At 42.7% G+C, this 16,556-nt stretch overlaps 1 protein-coding gene across 1 annotated transcript in view; it reads left to right on the top strand.

Annotated features, from left to right (window-relative positions):
* Window positions 1-16,556, top strand: part of arap3 (ArfGAP with RhoGAP domain, ankyrin repeat and PH domain 3) — a 64,978-nt gene that overhangs the window by 41,867 nt on the left and 6,555 nt on the right. Inside the window, 14 exon segments of the mRNA XM_080415687.1 lie at window positions 1,802-1,904; window positions 2,707-2,905; window positions 4,104-4,167; window positions 4,507-4,670; window positions 7,249-7,461; window positions 8,277-8,382; window positions 10,790-10,937; window positions 11,900-11,968; window positions 12,529-12,603; window positions 13,426-13,543; window positions 14,120-14,248; window positions 14,350-14,486; window positions 14,734-14,816; window positions 15,604-15,639. Coding sequence (XP_080271813.1) covers window positions 1,802-1,904; window positions 2,707-2,905; window positions 4,104-4,167; window positions 4,507-4,670; window positions 7,249-7,461; window positions 8,277-8,382; window positions 10,790-10,937; window positions 11,900-11,968; window positions 12,529-12,603; window positions 13,426-13,543; window positions 14,120-14,248; window positions 14,350-14,486; window positions 14,734-14,816; window positions 15,604-15,639 — 1,644 coding nt within the window.

Genomic DNA, 16,556 nt, shown 5'->3' with positions numbered 1-16,556 from the left:
CACTTGCTGCTTAGTAGAATCTTAAGCAAACAGGAGTCATCTTGAGATCACTGGACAGACATCACACTGTTTATCAATGCCAACACAGACATAATACACACATTATCAACAGCTCCAGTATCACCAGAGACAAACCCACACAACAGTCTTTTTTATAATGTCATCTGATCTGAGACAGGTCTAATTATTTTTTTAAACTTTGAGTCACAAACACATCAACAAAGATTCTTCATGCTCACATTTCCTTTCTCTGGAGATCCCAGGTGTAAAATGATTGGCCAGAGCTTGAAGGATGTGACATGTGCTGTCTGTCATAAATCTAAACTTCCTGTTTCCTGCCATTGTCAGGATTGTTTCGGCAACAACCTGAATCACTGGAGTTCTGAACTTCATGCCATGACCACTCCCTGTGCTTATATAAGACTCACTTTACAACATTATGCTCCATGTGGCTTTATGGAAACATATAGAAACTATTCAATACATGCACTCAAACACAACACATATTTCACTGCAGTCTCTAGTACTCCATTTACTTCCAGTAAATATTGACATCATAACAAAGTCCAGTATATATTCCACTTCATATTGACAACATAACAAAGTCCAGTACATATTGACAACATAACAAAGTCCAGTACCTATTCCACTTCATATTGACAACATAACAAAGTCCAGTACATATTCTACTTCATATTGACAACATAACAAAGTCCAGTACATATTCTACTTCATATTGACAACATAACAAAGTCCAGTACATATTCTACTTCATATTGACAACATAACAAAGTCCAGTACATATTCCACTTCATATTGACAACATAACAAAGTCCAGTACATATTCTACTTCATATTGACAACATAACAAAGTCCAGTACATATTCTACTACTTCATATTGACAACATAACAAAGTCCAGTACATATTCTACTTCATATTGACAACATAACAAAGTCCAGTACATATTCTACTTCATATTGACAACATAACAAAGTCCAGTACATATTCTACTTCATATTGACAACATAACAAAGTCCAGTACATATTCTACTTCATATTGACAACATAGCAATCTGTATTACAGAGTTGCTGTGTGCAGTGCATAAGCATTCAACAAATTAAAGAAAAGAAAAATGTTGAAAAACGTTATGAAATTAAACGTGGTGTCAAAAACCTGTAAAAAATCGTAACATAAACATTGTTTAACGTGATGTTGTCTGAAATGAATGCATTTATAGGATAGATGATGAACATTGAGAGTAGGATATAAGAAATGCTGTAGGCTAGTCCTATGCACAGCTTGCCACGCATAATTTATTTGACCTACATTCCCAGACTGCATTTAAAACAAGATTCTGCAACTTATTTGAATATTATAAGCATTTTAAATGGCTTTAATATACTCTTAATATTTTTTCAAATGAGATGAGGCCTTATAGACCAAACTGTGCTCAGTTTTGGCTATTTTCTGAGTGTTAATGTTAATTAATACATTTTGATGAACCGAATAAACATTTTCAAAAACGTTGGTTAAAGGTTAGTGAAATTAATTGCTGGGGACGTCCCTATTCATGAAAAAGAATAAAGTCTGCACACTGGTAGTTGCAAAAAGCTCCAGAATGTTATTGCTCGTCAACGTTTCGGCCTGTTCAGGCCTTCATCAGGACATATATGTGTCCATATATGACGTCCCTATTCATGACATATTCCACTTCATATTGACAACATAACAATGTCCAGTATATATTCCAGTTGACAATGACAATGTAACGGTCTTCATGACATATTTTTTCCTTCAGGTTTCGTTACACCTTTGAGCTGTACCTGAGGTCAGAGAAACTCTACCAGTTTGGACTGGAGACTGCAGATGCTCTGCACAGCTGGACCAAGGCTATAGGAAAGGTAAGAACACAGCTGGACCAAGGCTATAGGAAAGGTAAGAACACAGCTGGACCAAGGCTATAGGAAAGGTAAGAACACAGCTGGACCAAGGCTATAGGAAAGGTAAGAACACAGCTGGACCAAGGCTATAGGAAAGGTAAGAACACAGCTGGACCAAGGCTATAGGAAAGGTAGGAAGTGTTTAACGTGAGTCCCTTTAACCACTTGTTTATGAAAGTATGTAGCTGATATATTGCACGTTTTACCTTAGCGCTAGGTATACTCTTAGTTGCTTGTTTTAGAAGAGAATGCACTTCAGACTTCTGGTGATTAGTAGTTTCGTTCCCTACCTATGTTGAATACACTTATTGTAAGTCGCTTTGGATAAAAGCATCTGCTAAATGACTGTAATCTAATGTAATGTAATGTAATGTAATGTAATGTAATGTAATGTAATGTAATGTAATGTAATGCTTTCAGATTGAATAATGGAGAGAAACAAAATGAACATTCAGGCTGAGTGTCAGGCTAATATTGCTAATATCTTTGGCAGACTTTTTTTTTTATTATATTTTTTTGGGTCTTTTTGCCTTTATTGACAGATTACAGTAGACTGACAGGAAATGGGGAGAGAGATGGGGGGGGGGGGTGTGTGACACGCAGCAAAGGTCGTCGGGATCGGGAGTCGAACCCGCAACACGCTGTCAGGCTGGCATTGTACTGTATGTAGCCTAGGATGCCTGGACCGCCACGCTACGGCCCAGGCCTGCCAAACTTGTCTTCTCTAATTCTTTCCTGTGTGTTCCTGTACCCGTCCTGCCAGGCCGCCACCCCGCTGAGCTGCCACTGTCTCCTGACCCGCGAGTTTGAGCGCGTGGGGACGCTGCGCTACCGGGCCATGCGGGACCCCCAGCAGTGGAGGCACGCCCACTTCGTCCTCCAGAAGTCCAACCTGTTCGTCTGTCCCACCAACGACGGCGCGGCGGAGGACATCATCAACCTCAACAGACTGCAGGAGCTCAGTCAGTGTCCCTGCTCTCCCATTGGTTGATTGATTCATCCATTTAGACCAGGGAACGCATCATCTGTGTCATTTTAAAGATTTCTTTGGGCTATTTTTTTGGGTGGTGGAACCGCCCCTATATGTGAGGTTTGGACATCGACATCGATTGCACCCCCCCAACCCTGCGCTGTGATTGGCCACCAGTGTACCCCCCTAACCCTGCACCGTGATTGGCCAATCACAGTCTATTCAGGACTGTGATTGGCTAGTGAAACATGACACATGTGCATAGCCCTATAAATAGGACTATGCACTTAAAAAAAACACATTTATGTTATGTTATAAGTGAGGTTTGGATATTTGTACAACAAATCCTGCACTGTGATTGGCCAAAAATGTACCCTGCCTAACCCTGCACCGTGATTGGCCAATCACAGTCTATTCAGGACTGTGATTGGCCAGTGTCACATGACACATGTGCATAGCCCTATATAAGAAACCATAAATTTGTTTTTTTTAAGTTATGGTTTCTTCCATCATAAAGAGTGTTTCAATAAATGTATTTATTTTTTGTACATGATTGGTTGACTCCATTCAGTATTGTGATTAGCTAGCAAGACACCGCCCACTTCACACAGGGTGTGATTTTTTTAAGTTAGGGGTGGTCCACAATATTACTTTTCTTTAAGTGAACTTCCATCACTGTGATGACCACTGTGACCACACCGCCCACTTCACACTGGGTGTGATTTTTTTTTAATCGTGAAAGTTTGTGCAAATCTTTGAATATATATATTTCTGAGAGGGGGGTCCGCGGGCCAAATACATATCTACAAATGTTTTCTAAATCCTAACAGTGTGTTGCTATATCAGTGTTGCTCCAACTTTTCCATGTCAAGGACCCCCAAAATTATGTATTATGTGTTTGGCCACGGACCCCCATCTCAAAATATGTTGTTCCAATGACCCCCAGAAGCACAGGTCGGAGTTAAAAATGTTCGCTTTAAAACATATATATATATTAAAAAGTTTGTGCACATTTTCATGATAAAAAAAAAAAATAGCCATCTAAAAATGGCACAGATGCTGCCTGAAGTTATACAGGTCAAATGAACCTCTCTGCACTGCTGTTACACATGTTCATAGGTTGATCACACCTACATTTAAACTCTGTCTGTCTGTCTGTCTGTCTGTCTGTCTGTCTGTCTGTCTGTCAGGTATCACATCAGAGAGTGATGGCCAGGACAAGAAGGACACCTTGGTGTTGGTGGAGAAGGGGAGGTGAGTGTTTTAGTTTTAGAGGTTTGTTGAAAACATCTTGAGTTGATTTACACACTTTAACCACTTATGAGCTACTGTATATACTTTGTCACTTTGTCATACTGTTACTGAGCTGATATCAGACTGTTACTGAGCTGATATTAGACTGTTACTGAGCTGATATCAGACTGTTACTGAGCTGATATTAGACTGTTACTGAGCTGATATCAGACTGTTACTGAGCTGATATTAGACTGTTACTGAGCTGATATTAGACTGTTACTTACACTGTGCGTGTGTGTGTGTGTGTGTGTGTGTGTGTGTGTGTGTGTGTGTGTGTGTGTGTGTGTGTGTGTGTAGGACCCTCCACCTCCAGGGGGTAGGCCGTGGGGACTTCTCTCTGTGGAGCGGTGACATCCACAGAGCTGCGGGAGGGAAGGGCAACAGCCTGAGAGAACAACAGCTCAGCAGGAATGATATTCCTATCATAGTAGACAGCTGTATCGCCTTCATTACACAGTATGGTAAGATTATTATTGTATTATAATTATTATTATAATGATTATATTTCTAGTCCATACCCGTCGGGGGATATGAGCAGCCAAAGTATATGCAGTTTGGGTTGTGCACTGTGCACAGACAGTATATCAGGGATGGATAGTGACTGTTGGTACCTGCAACAGTTCCAACAGACATTCGCTCGTCCCGTCGCCGCGTCCTGGACCCACAGTGAACACACCCCCCCCCCCCCCCCACACACACACACACACACACACACAGCCGGACGGACGCGCACGCTTGCGCATCCCGTCACCGCTTAAGCACGTTCTCTGTGTGTGCTTGTGGCAGACGGCAACAGTGTAACACAGCATAGTGTGCAGACATGTATTAAGTGGGATTAGTGTGTTTTAAGTTCTCTTTGAATGTTTTCATTTAATTGTCTTGTTGATGTACCTCCTTTGGGCCCCTGGGTTCAGAGGACATTCCTTGCTTATCAGTAAACTCACACACACACACACACATAGATACACCCACACATAGTTTTCAGAGGTACAAACCTCAGACTGATACTGATTGCAAGAAAGCTACGTCTCAGTAGCTTTCCACGACACGCCTACACTTTGTGTACGCCCTGCTTTTGGTAAGATCAATAAAAGAATCTGTAAGACAGAGTTTCGACAGTGTAATCTTGGAGCGATCCACGTGAAGCATTGCTCGTTGCACTCCTTGCAAGTAAATTGAGATCTCTGTGTCCGTGTGGTTTCATTGGTGTCTGATCACAGCATTGAGGTTTATGATTATCGATCGATAAACCTAACACCCCCCCCCCCCCCCACACACACACACACACACACACACACACACACACACACACACACACACACACACACAGCCGGACGGACGCGCACGCTTGCGCATCCCGTCACCGCTTAAGCACGTCCTCTGTGTGTGCTTGTGGCAGACGGCAACAGTGTAACACAGTGGATCTATGGATTCAACAGTGTAACACAGTGGATCTATAGATTCAACAGTGTAACACAGTGGATCTATAGATTCAACAGTGTAACACAGTGGATCTATGGATTCAACAGTGTAACACAGTGGATCTATAGATTCAACAGTGTAACACAGTGGATCTATAGATTCAACAGTGTAACACAGTGGATCTATGGATTCAACAGTGTAACACAGTGGATCTATAGATTCAACAGTGTAACACAGTGGATCTATAGATTCAACAGTGTAACACAGTGGATCTATAGATTCAACAGTGTAACACAGTGGATCTATAGATTCAACAGTGACAGTGGATCTATGGATTCAACAGTGTAACACAGTGGATCTATGGATTCAACAGTGTAACACAGTGGATCTATGGATTCAACAGTGTAACACAGTGGATCTATGGATTCAACAGTGTAACACAGTGGATCTATGGATTCAACAGTGTAACACAGTGGATCTATGGATTCAACAGTGTAACACAGTGGATCTATGGATTCAACAGTGTAACACAGTGGATCTATGGATTCAACAGTGTAACACAGTGGATCTATGGATTCAACAGTGTAACACAGTGGATCTATGGATTCAACAGTGTAACACAGTGGATCTATGGATTCAACAGTGTGACACAGTGGATCTATAGATTCAACAGTGTAACACAGTGGATCTATGGATTCAACAGTGTAACACAGTGGATCTATAGATTCAACAGTGTGACACAGTGGATCTATGGATTCAACAGTGTAACACAGTGGATCTATAGATTCAACAGTGTGACACAGTGGATCTATAGATTCAACAGTGTAACACAGTGGATCTATGGATTCAACAGTGTAACACAGTGGATCTATGGATTCAACAGTGTAACACAGTGGATCTATAGATTCAACAGTGTAACACAGTGGATCTATGGATTCAACAGTGTAACACAGTGGATCTATAGATTCAACAGTGTGACACAGTGGATCTATGGATTCAACAGTGTAACACAGTGGATCTATAGATTCAACAGTGTGACACAGTGGATCTATAGATTCAACAGTGTAACACAGTGGATCTATGGATTCAACAGTGTAACACAGTGGATCTATGGATTCAACAGTGTAACACAGTGGATCTATGGATTCAACAGTGTAACATAGTGGATCTATGGATTCAACAGTGTAACACAGTGGATCTATGGATTCAACAGTGTAACACAGTGGATCTATGGATTCGACGCATGCGCAGTTTTATATACATCCCATAGGTCGGAAGGCCATCCCACAGCTGGGGAGCCGTAACCATGGCGACATTCTTTTACATAAAAACGCTAATAAACAGCTGTCCGTTCCTTCTCTCAGAGTCAAGGGATCATTCCTAAGTTGTGTTTCCACGAGAGCGCCCTCTTGTGGAATTTTCTAAAAGAAAATGTTTGAATTGACGGAGATCTCCGTCAATGGCAGGGAATGTGTGGGGTCATCTGAAGCTCACACCCCAAATCTGGGACCAATAGGTCTATCGCTCCCTGAGTTATGAGTTATTATGAGTTATGAGTCATTATGAGTAGTTATGAGTTATGCCCCGGACACAGGTTGTACTGTGGTTGATCTGCAGGTCTGACTCATGAGGGGATCTACAGGAAGAACGGAGCCACGTCTCGCATCAAGCTGCTGATGGACGAGTTCCGTAAGGACGCCCGCAACGTCAAGCTACGCATCGGAGACAACTTCCTGGAGGACGTGACGGACTGCCTCAAGAGGTTCTTCAGAGAGATAGACGACCCCGTCTTCATGATGGACCTGCACCCGCTGTGGTGTGAGGCCGCTAGTGAGTCACATGATGTCTTTAACTCTTTGACTGCCGGAGTAATAGTGTAATACTGTGGTTTTCAACCAGTGGTCCGGGGACCACCAGTGGTCCTTGGGGGGGGGTAACCACTTAGCTTTGGCTATTCAAAAATAGCAGATATACAAGCTCATAGCGCGGCACCGAGTGCCGCGCTATGAGCTTGTAGATCTGCTATTTTTGAAAAATCTTTAAAAAGTGTGCAAATCTTTGAATAAATATATTTTTTAAGAATGTTTTTTTAAACTCAAATCTTTGCTTCTTGCACAAAAAAAAAATCTGATGGGGGGTCCGCGGCCAAATGTATATCAATTTAGGGGTCCTTGGCATGAAAAGGGTTGAAAACCACTGGTGTAATAGTTTGCCACTGCTGCCAGCCAAAAAAAGAGCGATTTTACTGACCTTTGAGACATCATGGACTATTCTCCGTGACCCCCGTCCTCACGGAGAGCGCCTCATTACACGCACAGGGCTGTCGTAGTAGAGGGGGGGGAAAAGATTCCACACAGGGTACTCCATTGCACAGCTGTGGCCGTTCGAATGCAGTAAAGCAAGAGGAACGGAGATATAGCCATCTCACCACAGGAAATAAACAGGAAGTAAATGAGCTTTCATTTTTTTAAATGACGTCAATTCCGTGTGTGTGTGTGTGTGTGTGTGTGTGTGTGTGTGTGTGTGTGTGTGTGTGTGTGTGTGTGTGTGTGTGTGTGTGTGTGTGTGTGTGTGTGTGTGTGTGTGTGTGTGTGTGTGTGTGTGTGTGTGTGTGTGTGTGTGTGTGTGTGTGTGTGTGTGTGTAGAGTTCTCTCAGAGGCGTCAGAGGTTAGATCGGTACAAGGACATCATCCGCAGTCTGCCCAGAGTCCATAGAACCACCCTGTCTGCTCTGATCAGCCATCTGTACAGGTCAGAGGTCACACACACACACACACACACACACACACACACACACACACGCAGCGGTGTGAATCATGTCTGCCTTGTGTGATGTATGACATAATTTGCCCAAGTCTTTGACACGATTGTCAGCAGCCGTTTATTCACTGGTGAGACACAGGAAAGACACACAGCTGGGACAGCTAGGACACATGTGTGTTTTCAAAAGTAGAATGGGAACAACAATTACTTATACACGGTAACATATATAACACAGTGAATATGTACCTGGTGACAATAGGAAAGGAACACAGTTATGACACAGTTAGTAGGACACAGTTAGGACACAGTTAGGACACAGTTAGGACACAGTTAGGACACAGTTAATTAGGACACAGTTAGGACACAGTTAGGACACAGTTAGGACACAGTTAGGACACAGTTAGGACACAGTTAGGACACAGTTAATTAGGACACAGTTATGACACAGTTAGGACACAGTTAGGACACAGTTAGGACACAGTTAATTAGGACACAGTTAGGACACAGTTAATTAGGACACAGTTAGGACACAGTTAATTAGGACACAGTTAGGACACAGTTATGACACAGTTAGGACACAGTTAGGACACAGTTAGGACACAGTTAATTAGGACACAGTTAGGACACAGTTAGGACACAGTTAATTAGGACACAGTTAGGACACAGTTAGGACACAGTTAGGACACAGTTAGGACACAGTTAGGACACAGTTAATTAGGACACAGTTAATTAGGACACAGTTAGGACACAGTTAGGACACAGTTATGACACAGTTAGGACACAGTTAGGACACAGTTAATTAGGACACAGTTAGGACACAGTTAGGACACAGTTAGGACACAGTTAATTAGGACACAGTTATGACACAGTTATGACACAGTTATGACACAGTTAGGACACAGTTAATTAGGACACAGTTAGGACACAGTTAGGACACAGTTAGGACACAGTTAGGACACAGTTAATTAGGACACAGTTAGGACACAGTTATGACACAGTTAGGACACAGTTATGACACAGTTAGGACACAGTTAGGACACAGTTAGGACACAGTTAGGACACAGGACACAGTTAGGACACAGTTAGGACACAGTTATGACACAGGACACAGTTAGGACACAGTTAGGACACAGTTATGACACAGTTAGGACACAGGACACAGTTAGGACACAGTTAGGACACAGTTATGACACAGGACACAGTTAGGACACAGTTATGACACAGTTATGACACAGTTAGGACACAGTTAGGACACAGTTAGGACACAGTTATGACACAGTTAGGACACAGGACACAGTTAGGACACAGTTAGGACACAGTTAGGACACAGGACACAGTTAGGACACAGTTAGGACACAGTTATGACACAGGACACAGTTAGGACACAGTTATGACACAGTTAGGACACAGTTAGGACACAGTTATGACACAGTTAGGACACAGGACACAGTTAGGACACAGTTAGGACACAGGACACAGTTAGGACACAGTTAGGACACAGTTATGACACAGGACACAGTTAGGACACAGTTATGACACAGTTATGACACAGTTAGGACACAGTTAGGACACAGTTAGGACACAGTTATGACACAGTTAGGACACAGTTAGGACACAGTTAGGACACAGGACACAGTTAGGACACAGGACACAGTTAGGACACAGTTAGGACACAGGACACAGTTAGGACACAGGACACAGTTAGGACACAGTTAGGACACAGGACACAGTTAGGACACAGGACACAGTTAGGACACAGTTAGGACACAGTTAGGACACAGCTAGGACACAGTTAGGACACAGTTAGGACACAGTTAGGACCAGCACAGCTTCACACTCGTCAGAAGCACAACTAAACACCATAAAGGAAACAGTCATTAGCGTGAGTACAGTGATATTCATTCACATCACCGTTCGAGTGACGTTACAAGGCATGACATTTAATACACATTGAATATAACCTTTGTGTCACGCTAAATAATGCACATTAACAGGTGCTTCAAATTCTCAACCTACCATGTGGGTTTTCAACAGTAGACTGTGAAGAAGGAAGGGGGTTTTCTCCCCAAGTCTACAGGGGCACGAAGGGGGGAATCACATGATCTTAGTTACACACACACACACACACACACACACACACACACACACACCCCCACACACACACACACACACAAAGAAACAGCCATTCACACACAGGCGAGGGTGTGCATGCAGACATTCACGCAAAACGTGAGAGACAAATCAATAGTACGGTTGTGTGTGTGTGTTAATAACATTGTGTGTGTGTGTGTGTGTGTGTGTGTGTGTGTGTGTGTGTGTGTGTGTGTGTGTGTGTGTGTGTGTGTGTGTGTGTGTGTGTGTGTGTGTGTGTGTGTGTGTGTGTGTGTGTGTGCAGGGTGCAGAAGTGTGCAGACCTGAACCAGATGTGCACCAAGAACCTGTCTCTGCTGTTCGCTCCCAGTCTGTTCCAGACTGACGGGAAGGGAGAGCATGAGGTCAAGATAGTGGAAGACCTGATAGACAACTACCTGGTTGTGTTTGATGTGAGTATAAATACTCGTAGACAACTACCTGGATGTGTTTGATGTGAGTATAAATACTCGTAGACAACTACCTGGTTGTGTTTGATGTGAGTATAAATACTCTCTACCCCATGCACGTGCACACATAGACATGAAAGGGGGCTTGAGCCCCTGCCCTTTTACCCGTCGCTAAAAAAAGTGCCCTCTCCAGACAAAAAAGAAGAAAAAGGGAAGACAAATTCAACTGCCCCTAGCGGCCTAACGGTAAGGCTGACGGGAATGCCAGTGGATGTGTTGGGTGCAGCTCAAAGTGAACTTTTTTCAGGTATCTATTTTGTCGCCGTACGACCTTCCTAGCCCGTGTTATTAAAGAAAAACTGGCGACAATGGCCAAAAATCGGCGATCGAAAATCGGCGAAAGTGGCCGTTTTCAAGATGTTTATTATCTCTGGAACGGAATGTCCAATCTGCTCAGTTCAAAGCTTGTTGGGTGCGTGACTTTGAGGCCATTAAGCACACACATTAAGCACACAGTGAAGCACACATTTTCGGGTTTTTGGGCCTAAAAGTATGATAATTGTCAGTGAAACAAAATCCAAAAAGTGCCCTTTTGAAATTCCAGCCCCTGCCTCTCCAAATCCTTCTGCACGTCCCTGCTCTACCCTCCACTCAATATCCTTCACCTCTCCACACTGAGCTGATGTGATGCGATGCCAGAGTGCGATCATCCTGTATGGATGGTGTAAAGGTCCACGTTTCTGATGTGCTCCGTCCATGTGACACCTGATACATACATGAATGATGTGTGTTTGGTGGAACCTCCCACATTCAGCGAATCCATTTGTTATCATGAGAACAAGTGAGCCGATGGAAATGTAATGAAGTCACGTCATTATTTGTGCTGTATATCTTCATGTGTGTGTGTGTGTGTGTGTGTGTGTGTGTGTGTGTGTGTGTGTGTGTGTGCGTGTGTGTGTGTGTAGATTGATGAGGAGCATCAGACTCAGATGGAGCTGGAGGTCAGCCTCATCACCACCTGGAAGGACACACAGGTCACAATACACACTGAACTACGCGCACGCACACACACACACATCCCTTCTAAATCAGTAGTTCTCACACTTTGAAGATTTTTCAAAAATAGCAGATGTACAAGCAAGCTCCAGCTTGTATATCTGCTATTTTTTAACAGCCAACTTAAAAATCCAAACCGACACAGATACTTTCCCCGGTTTTAATGGGTTAAAACACGCACGCACGCACGCACGCACGCACGCACGCACGCACGCACGCACGCACGCACGCACTCACGCACGCACGCACGCACACACACACACACACACACTTGTTTACTATAAGTCACTCTGGATAAAGAGCTTCTAATAAATGAATACATTGTACATTTTAACATTGTCTTCAGTTACTATGGACTACAGTACTATATAGGGAATCATCACAGTTTAGACTTTTATTTCATTTTAATGAAGTATTCATACAATCTGTACTATAATTGTACTCAGTAATTGATTGATTATGTTATGTTAATTAATAGATATTCCATGTTCTACTGTATGTACTGTATATATTCACGTTTTCTATGTTTTCTGTCCAGTTGTCTCAGGCAGGTGACCTCATCATTGAAGTTTATTTAGAAATGAAAATACCAGACTGCTGTATTACTCTAAAAGTAAGTTATTACACTACTAGCATATGTTACTACTATTAGTACTTTAATGTTTCTGTTTATGATCATTCTACTAGTAGTAATCTGTCCAGGTTGTTCTAACAGGGGTCCTTGAGTAGGTTCCAGGGGGTCCCCAGATAAATGATTGATAATGAATGGGAACCAAATGGACCCTTATGGGTCTGTAAAGACCAGTCCACACCGATGGTTCACACTGTAACCTCTTGCAGCAGAATCCCCAATCTGCACAGACAGGTCAATTCAGAGTCACCTGACCTCTGACCTGACCTGACCTCTGACACTGGTTGCAAGTTGCAACCGAGGTGCATTGTGAATCATTGGTGTGGACTGGGCTTAAAGGGATAGTTCACCCTCAAAATGTCTTCTTTTCTATGAATCAGTCACCCCATGGAAACATGAATTCATGGATATGTTTTAGTTTTTGTCGCATTCCTAAGACAATATTTTGATGACCGCTGCCGGTCATCAAAATATTGTGTCTCTCCTGTGCTGCTGTACTAACCTGTCTGTCTGTCTGTCTGTCTGTCTGTCTGTCTGTCTGTCTGTCTGTCTGTCTGTCTCTCCTATGCTGCTGTACTAACCTGTCTGTCTGTCTGTCTGTCTGTCTCTCCTGTGCTGCTGTACTAACCTGTCTGTCTGTCTGTCTGTCTGTCTGTCTGTCTGTCTGTCTGTCTGTCTGTCTGTCTCTCTGTCTGTCTGTCTGTCTGTCTGTCTCTCCTGTGCTGCTGTACTAACCTGTCTGTCTGTCTGTCTGTCTGTCTGTCTGTCTGTCTGTCTGTCTGTCTGTCTGTCTCTCCTGTGCAGGTGTCTCCCACCATGGGTGCAGAGGAGCTGACCAATCAGGTGTTGTATCTGAGGAACGTTCCTGCAGGAGACAAGGACATGTGGATGAGCTTTGAGGCCATCGAGGACGGCCAGCTGGGTGAGGACACACTACTATAACTACACACTGTAGACACAATATAATACACAACTACTGTAATACTCATAATAGTTCAGTATTTGGTGACATAGGGCTAGCATTCTGCAAAAATAGGTGAACTTTCAGCCAAAATAGCAGATCTACAAGCTCATTCCATTGTGGCTTTGAGACTAGCTGTGAGTGTCACCTCCCCCGCCCCCAGCGGTGCATCAGGAGTGAAGGTCTCAGTCACAGACAGTCAATATGAAGCGCAGTGCACTGCTGAACAGCATAGTGAAACGCAAACACTCCTCTCTCAACTTAACTCTATGACTGAGACCTAAACTTAACTTTAAGCGTGGCTCATTCAATGTGTGAGAACAAACGATATGGACTTTAGTAACATAATTACAACACATTCTGTATATGTCTCATTTTAAAACTAAAGGTTAAAGATAAAAAGAAAATAAAAAGCTGGTTGTCGGGTACATACGGGTACATACAGGTACATCGATTATGATGCCCTGACCGAGTGCCAATTGAAGGCAGACCTGCGCTACCCTCTAGTTATGAGCTTGTGTGTGTGCGTGCGTGCAGAGAGACCGTTACACCCTAAAGAGAAGGTTCTGGAACAGGCCCTGCAGTGGTGCAAGATGGCCGACCCAAGCTCCGCCTACCTGGTGGTGAAGAAAGTGCCTAAAGGAGAATGCACCAACCTTCTGACAGGTATACACACACACACACACACACACACACACACACACACACACACACACACACACACACACACACACAGCCTACAGGAATAAAGATAATGTTGTTTTCAGCCTACAGGAGTGAGGTGATGAAGGTGGGCTTGCTGCGGTGTCGTGAGGAACCTCCTAAGCTGCTCCAGGGGAACAGGTTCCAGGACAGAACCTTCCAGATCCGAGACCAGAAGCTGGTTCTGCTCAAAGACAAGAAGGTGCAGTAGGCCAAAATAGGCCATATTTAATCATTTCATACTCAAAATAAGTGTTAAAAAACAGTGCAAATAATCTACAATAATCTACAAGTTTATGACACATTGTGAGCTTGCACATCTACTATTTCCACTATTTTACATTGTATATGTAATTTATGTATGATGATTGTGCATAATAATTGTTTTAATTGTTGATCTCAGATCATTGTGATGATGTAACAGTTGTTTACTGCGTGTTCCTGAACAGAGCATCAAGCCAGAGAAGGAGTGGCCTCTGAAAACAATGAAGGTTTACATCGGCATCCGCAGGAAGCTCAAAGCACCAACTAGGTACTGTAGTACAACCTGTCCTTCTGTTTAAACCTATAGTCAATAATCTAATACCCTAATCTACACCAATTAGGTACTGTAGTGTTCAACCTGTCCTTCTGTTTAAACCTATAATCCATAATCTATTAACCCTCTAATCCATACCAACTAGGTACGGCAGTGTTTAAAACCATGATCCATTACAACTAGGTACTATAGTCTGTCCCTCTCATTAACCCTCTAATCCATAATCTATAATCTATAGTCTATTAAACATCTAAACCAGACCAACTACGTGGTTTAAACTTCTAATTCATTCCAACTAGGTAGTGTACAGTACAATCGAAACGTCTGTGTTTTTACTGTCATATACTGTAATTGTATACATATGAGTTTAATATAATATGGTATTTTCACACTGTAATATAGTAATGTCAGTGTATGAATAATTATATTATAATATAGCATGTTCACTCAGTGTATAGTATGAATGAATATATTATAATATAGTAATGTCAGTGTAAAGTATGAATAATTATATTATAATATAGCATGTTCACTCAGTGTATAGTATGAATGAATATATTATAATATAGTAATGTCAGTGTAAAGTATGAATAATTATATTATAATATAGCATGTTCACTCAGTGTATAGTATGAATGAATATATTATAATATAGTAATGTCAGTGTAAAGTATGAATGAATATATTATAATATAGTAATGTCAGTGTATAGTATGAATGAATATATTATAATATAGTAATGTCAGTGTAAAGTATGAATGAAGGTATTGTTTCATTGCAGATGGGGATTCACAGTGATGATGGACAAACACCAGCTGTAAGTATTCTGCTGCTTTTTAATCTGATCTGTAGAACATCTACACCTGTAGATCTGTCGACCTATAGACCTGTGTGTGTGTGTGTGTGTGTGTGTGTGTGTGTGTGTGTGTGTGTGTGTGTGTGTGTGTGTGTGTGTGTGTGTGCAAAGGATAGGATACCAGTCTAGCATCTGTCTAAATCTAATGCATCTAAATAACATTCTTAGCAGTTGTGGACAAGCAAACAGTATGTCTAAATATATGAACAAGTAACCATCAAACTATAGGCAACAAGAAGTGCTAGGGCGTGAGGTGGAGTCTGAAGAGGAGAGTTTTCAGACTGTGGTTGGAAAATGAGGAGTGAGTCTGCAGTTCTGACTGTAAGGGGGGGGGGGTTATATACCACCGCTTGGGAGCCAGGAGGGAGAAGAGTCTAGGACGTGTGGAGCGTTATCCAGGGTGTTTTAGAGAAGGGAGAAGAGTCTAGGACTTGTGGAGCGTTGTCCAGGGTGTTTTAGAGAAGAGAGAAGAGTCTAGGACGTGTGGAGCGTTGTCCAGAGTGTTTTAGAGAAGAGAGAAGAGTCTAGGACGTGTGGAGCGTTGTCCAGAGTGTTTTAGAGAAGAGAGAAGAGTCTAGGACGTGTGGAGCGTTGTCCAGGGTGTTTTAGAGAAGAGAGAAGAGTCTAGGACGTGTGGAGCGTTGTCCAGGGTGTTTTAGAGAAGAGAGAAGAGTCTAGGACGTGTGGAGCGTTGTCCAGGGTGTTTTAGAGAAGAGAGAAGAGTCTAGGACGTGTGGAGCGTTGTCCAGGGTGTTTTAGAGAAGAGAGAAGAGTCTAGGACGTGTGGAGCGTTGTCCAGGGTGTTTTAGAGAAGAGAGAAGAGTCTAGGACGTGTGGAGCGTTGTCCAGGGTGTTTTAGAGAAGAGTCTAGGACGTGT

Source organism: Gymnoscopelus braueri (genome assembly GCF_963280865.1).
Source record: "Gymnoscopelus braueri genome assembly, chromosome: 20".
Lineage (NCBI taxonomy): Eukaryota > Metazoa > Chordata > Actinopteri > Myctophiformes > Myctophidae > Gymnoscopelus > Gymnoscopelus braueri.
Note: the sequence above shows the minus strand (reverse complement) of the source record. Positions and strands in the feature narration are given on the sequence as shown.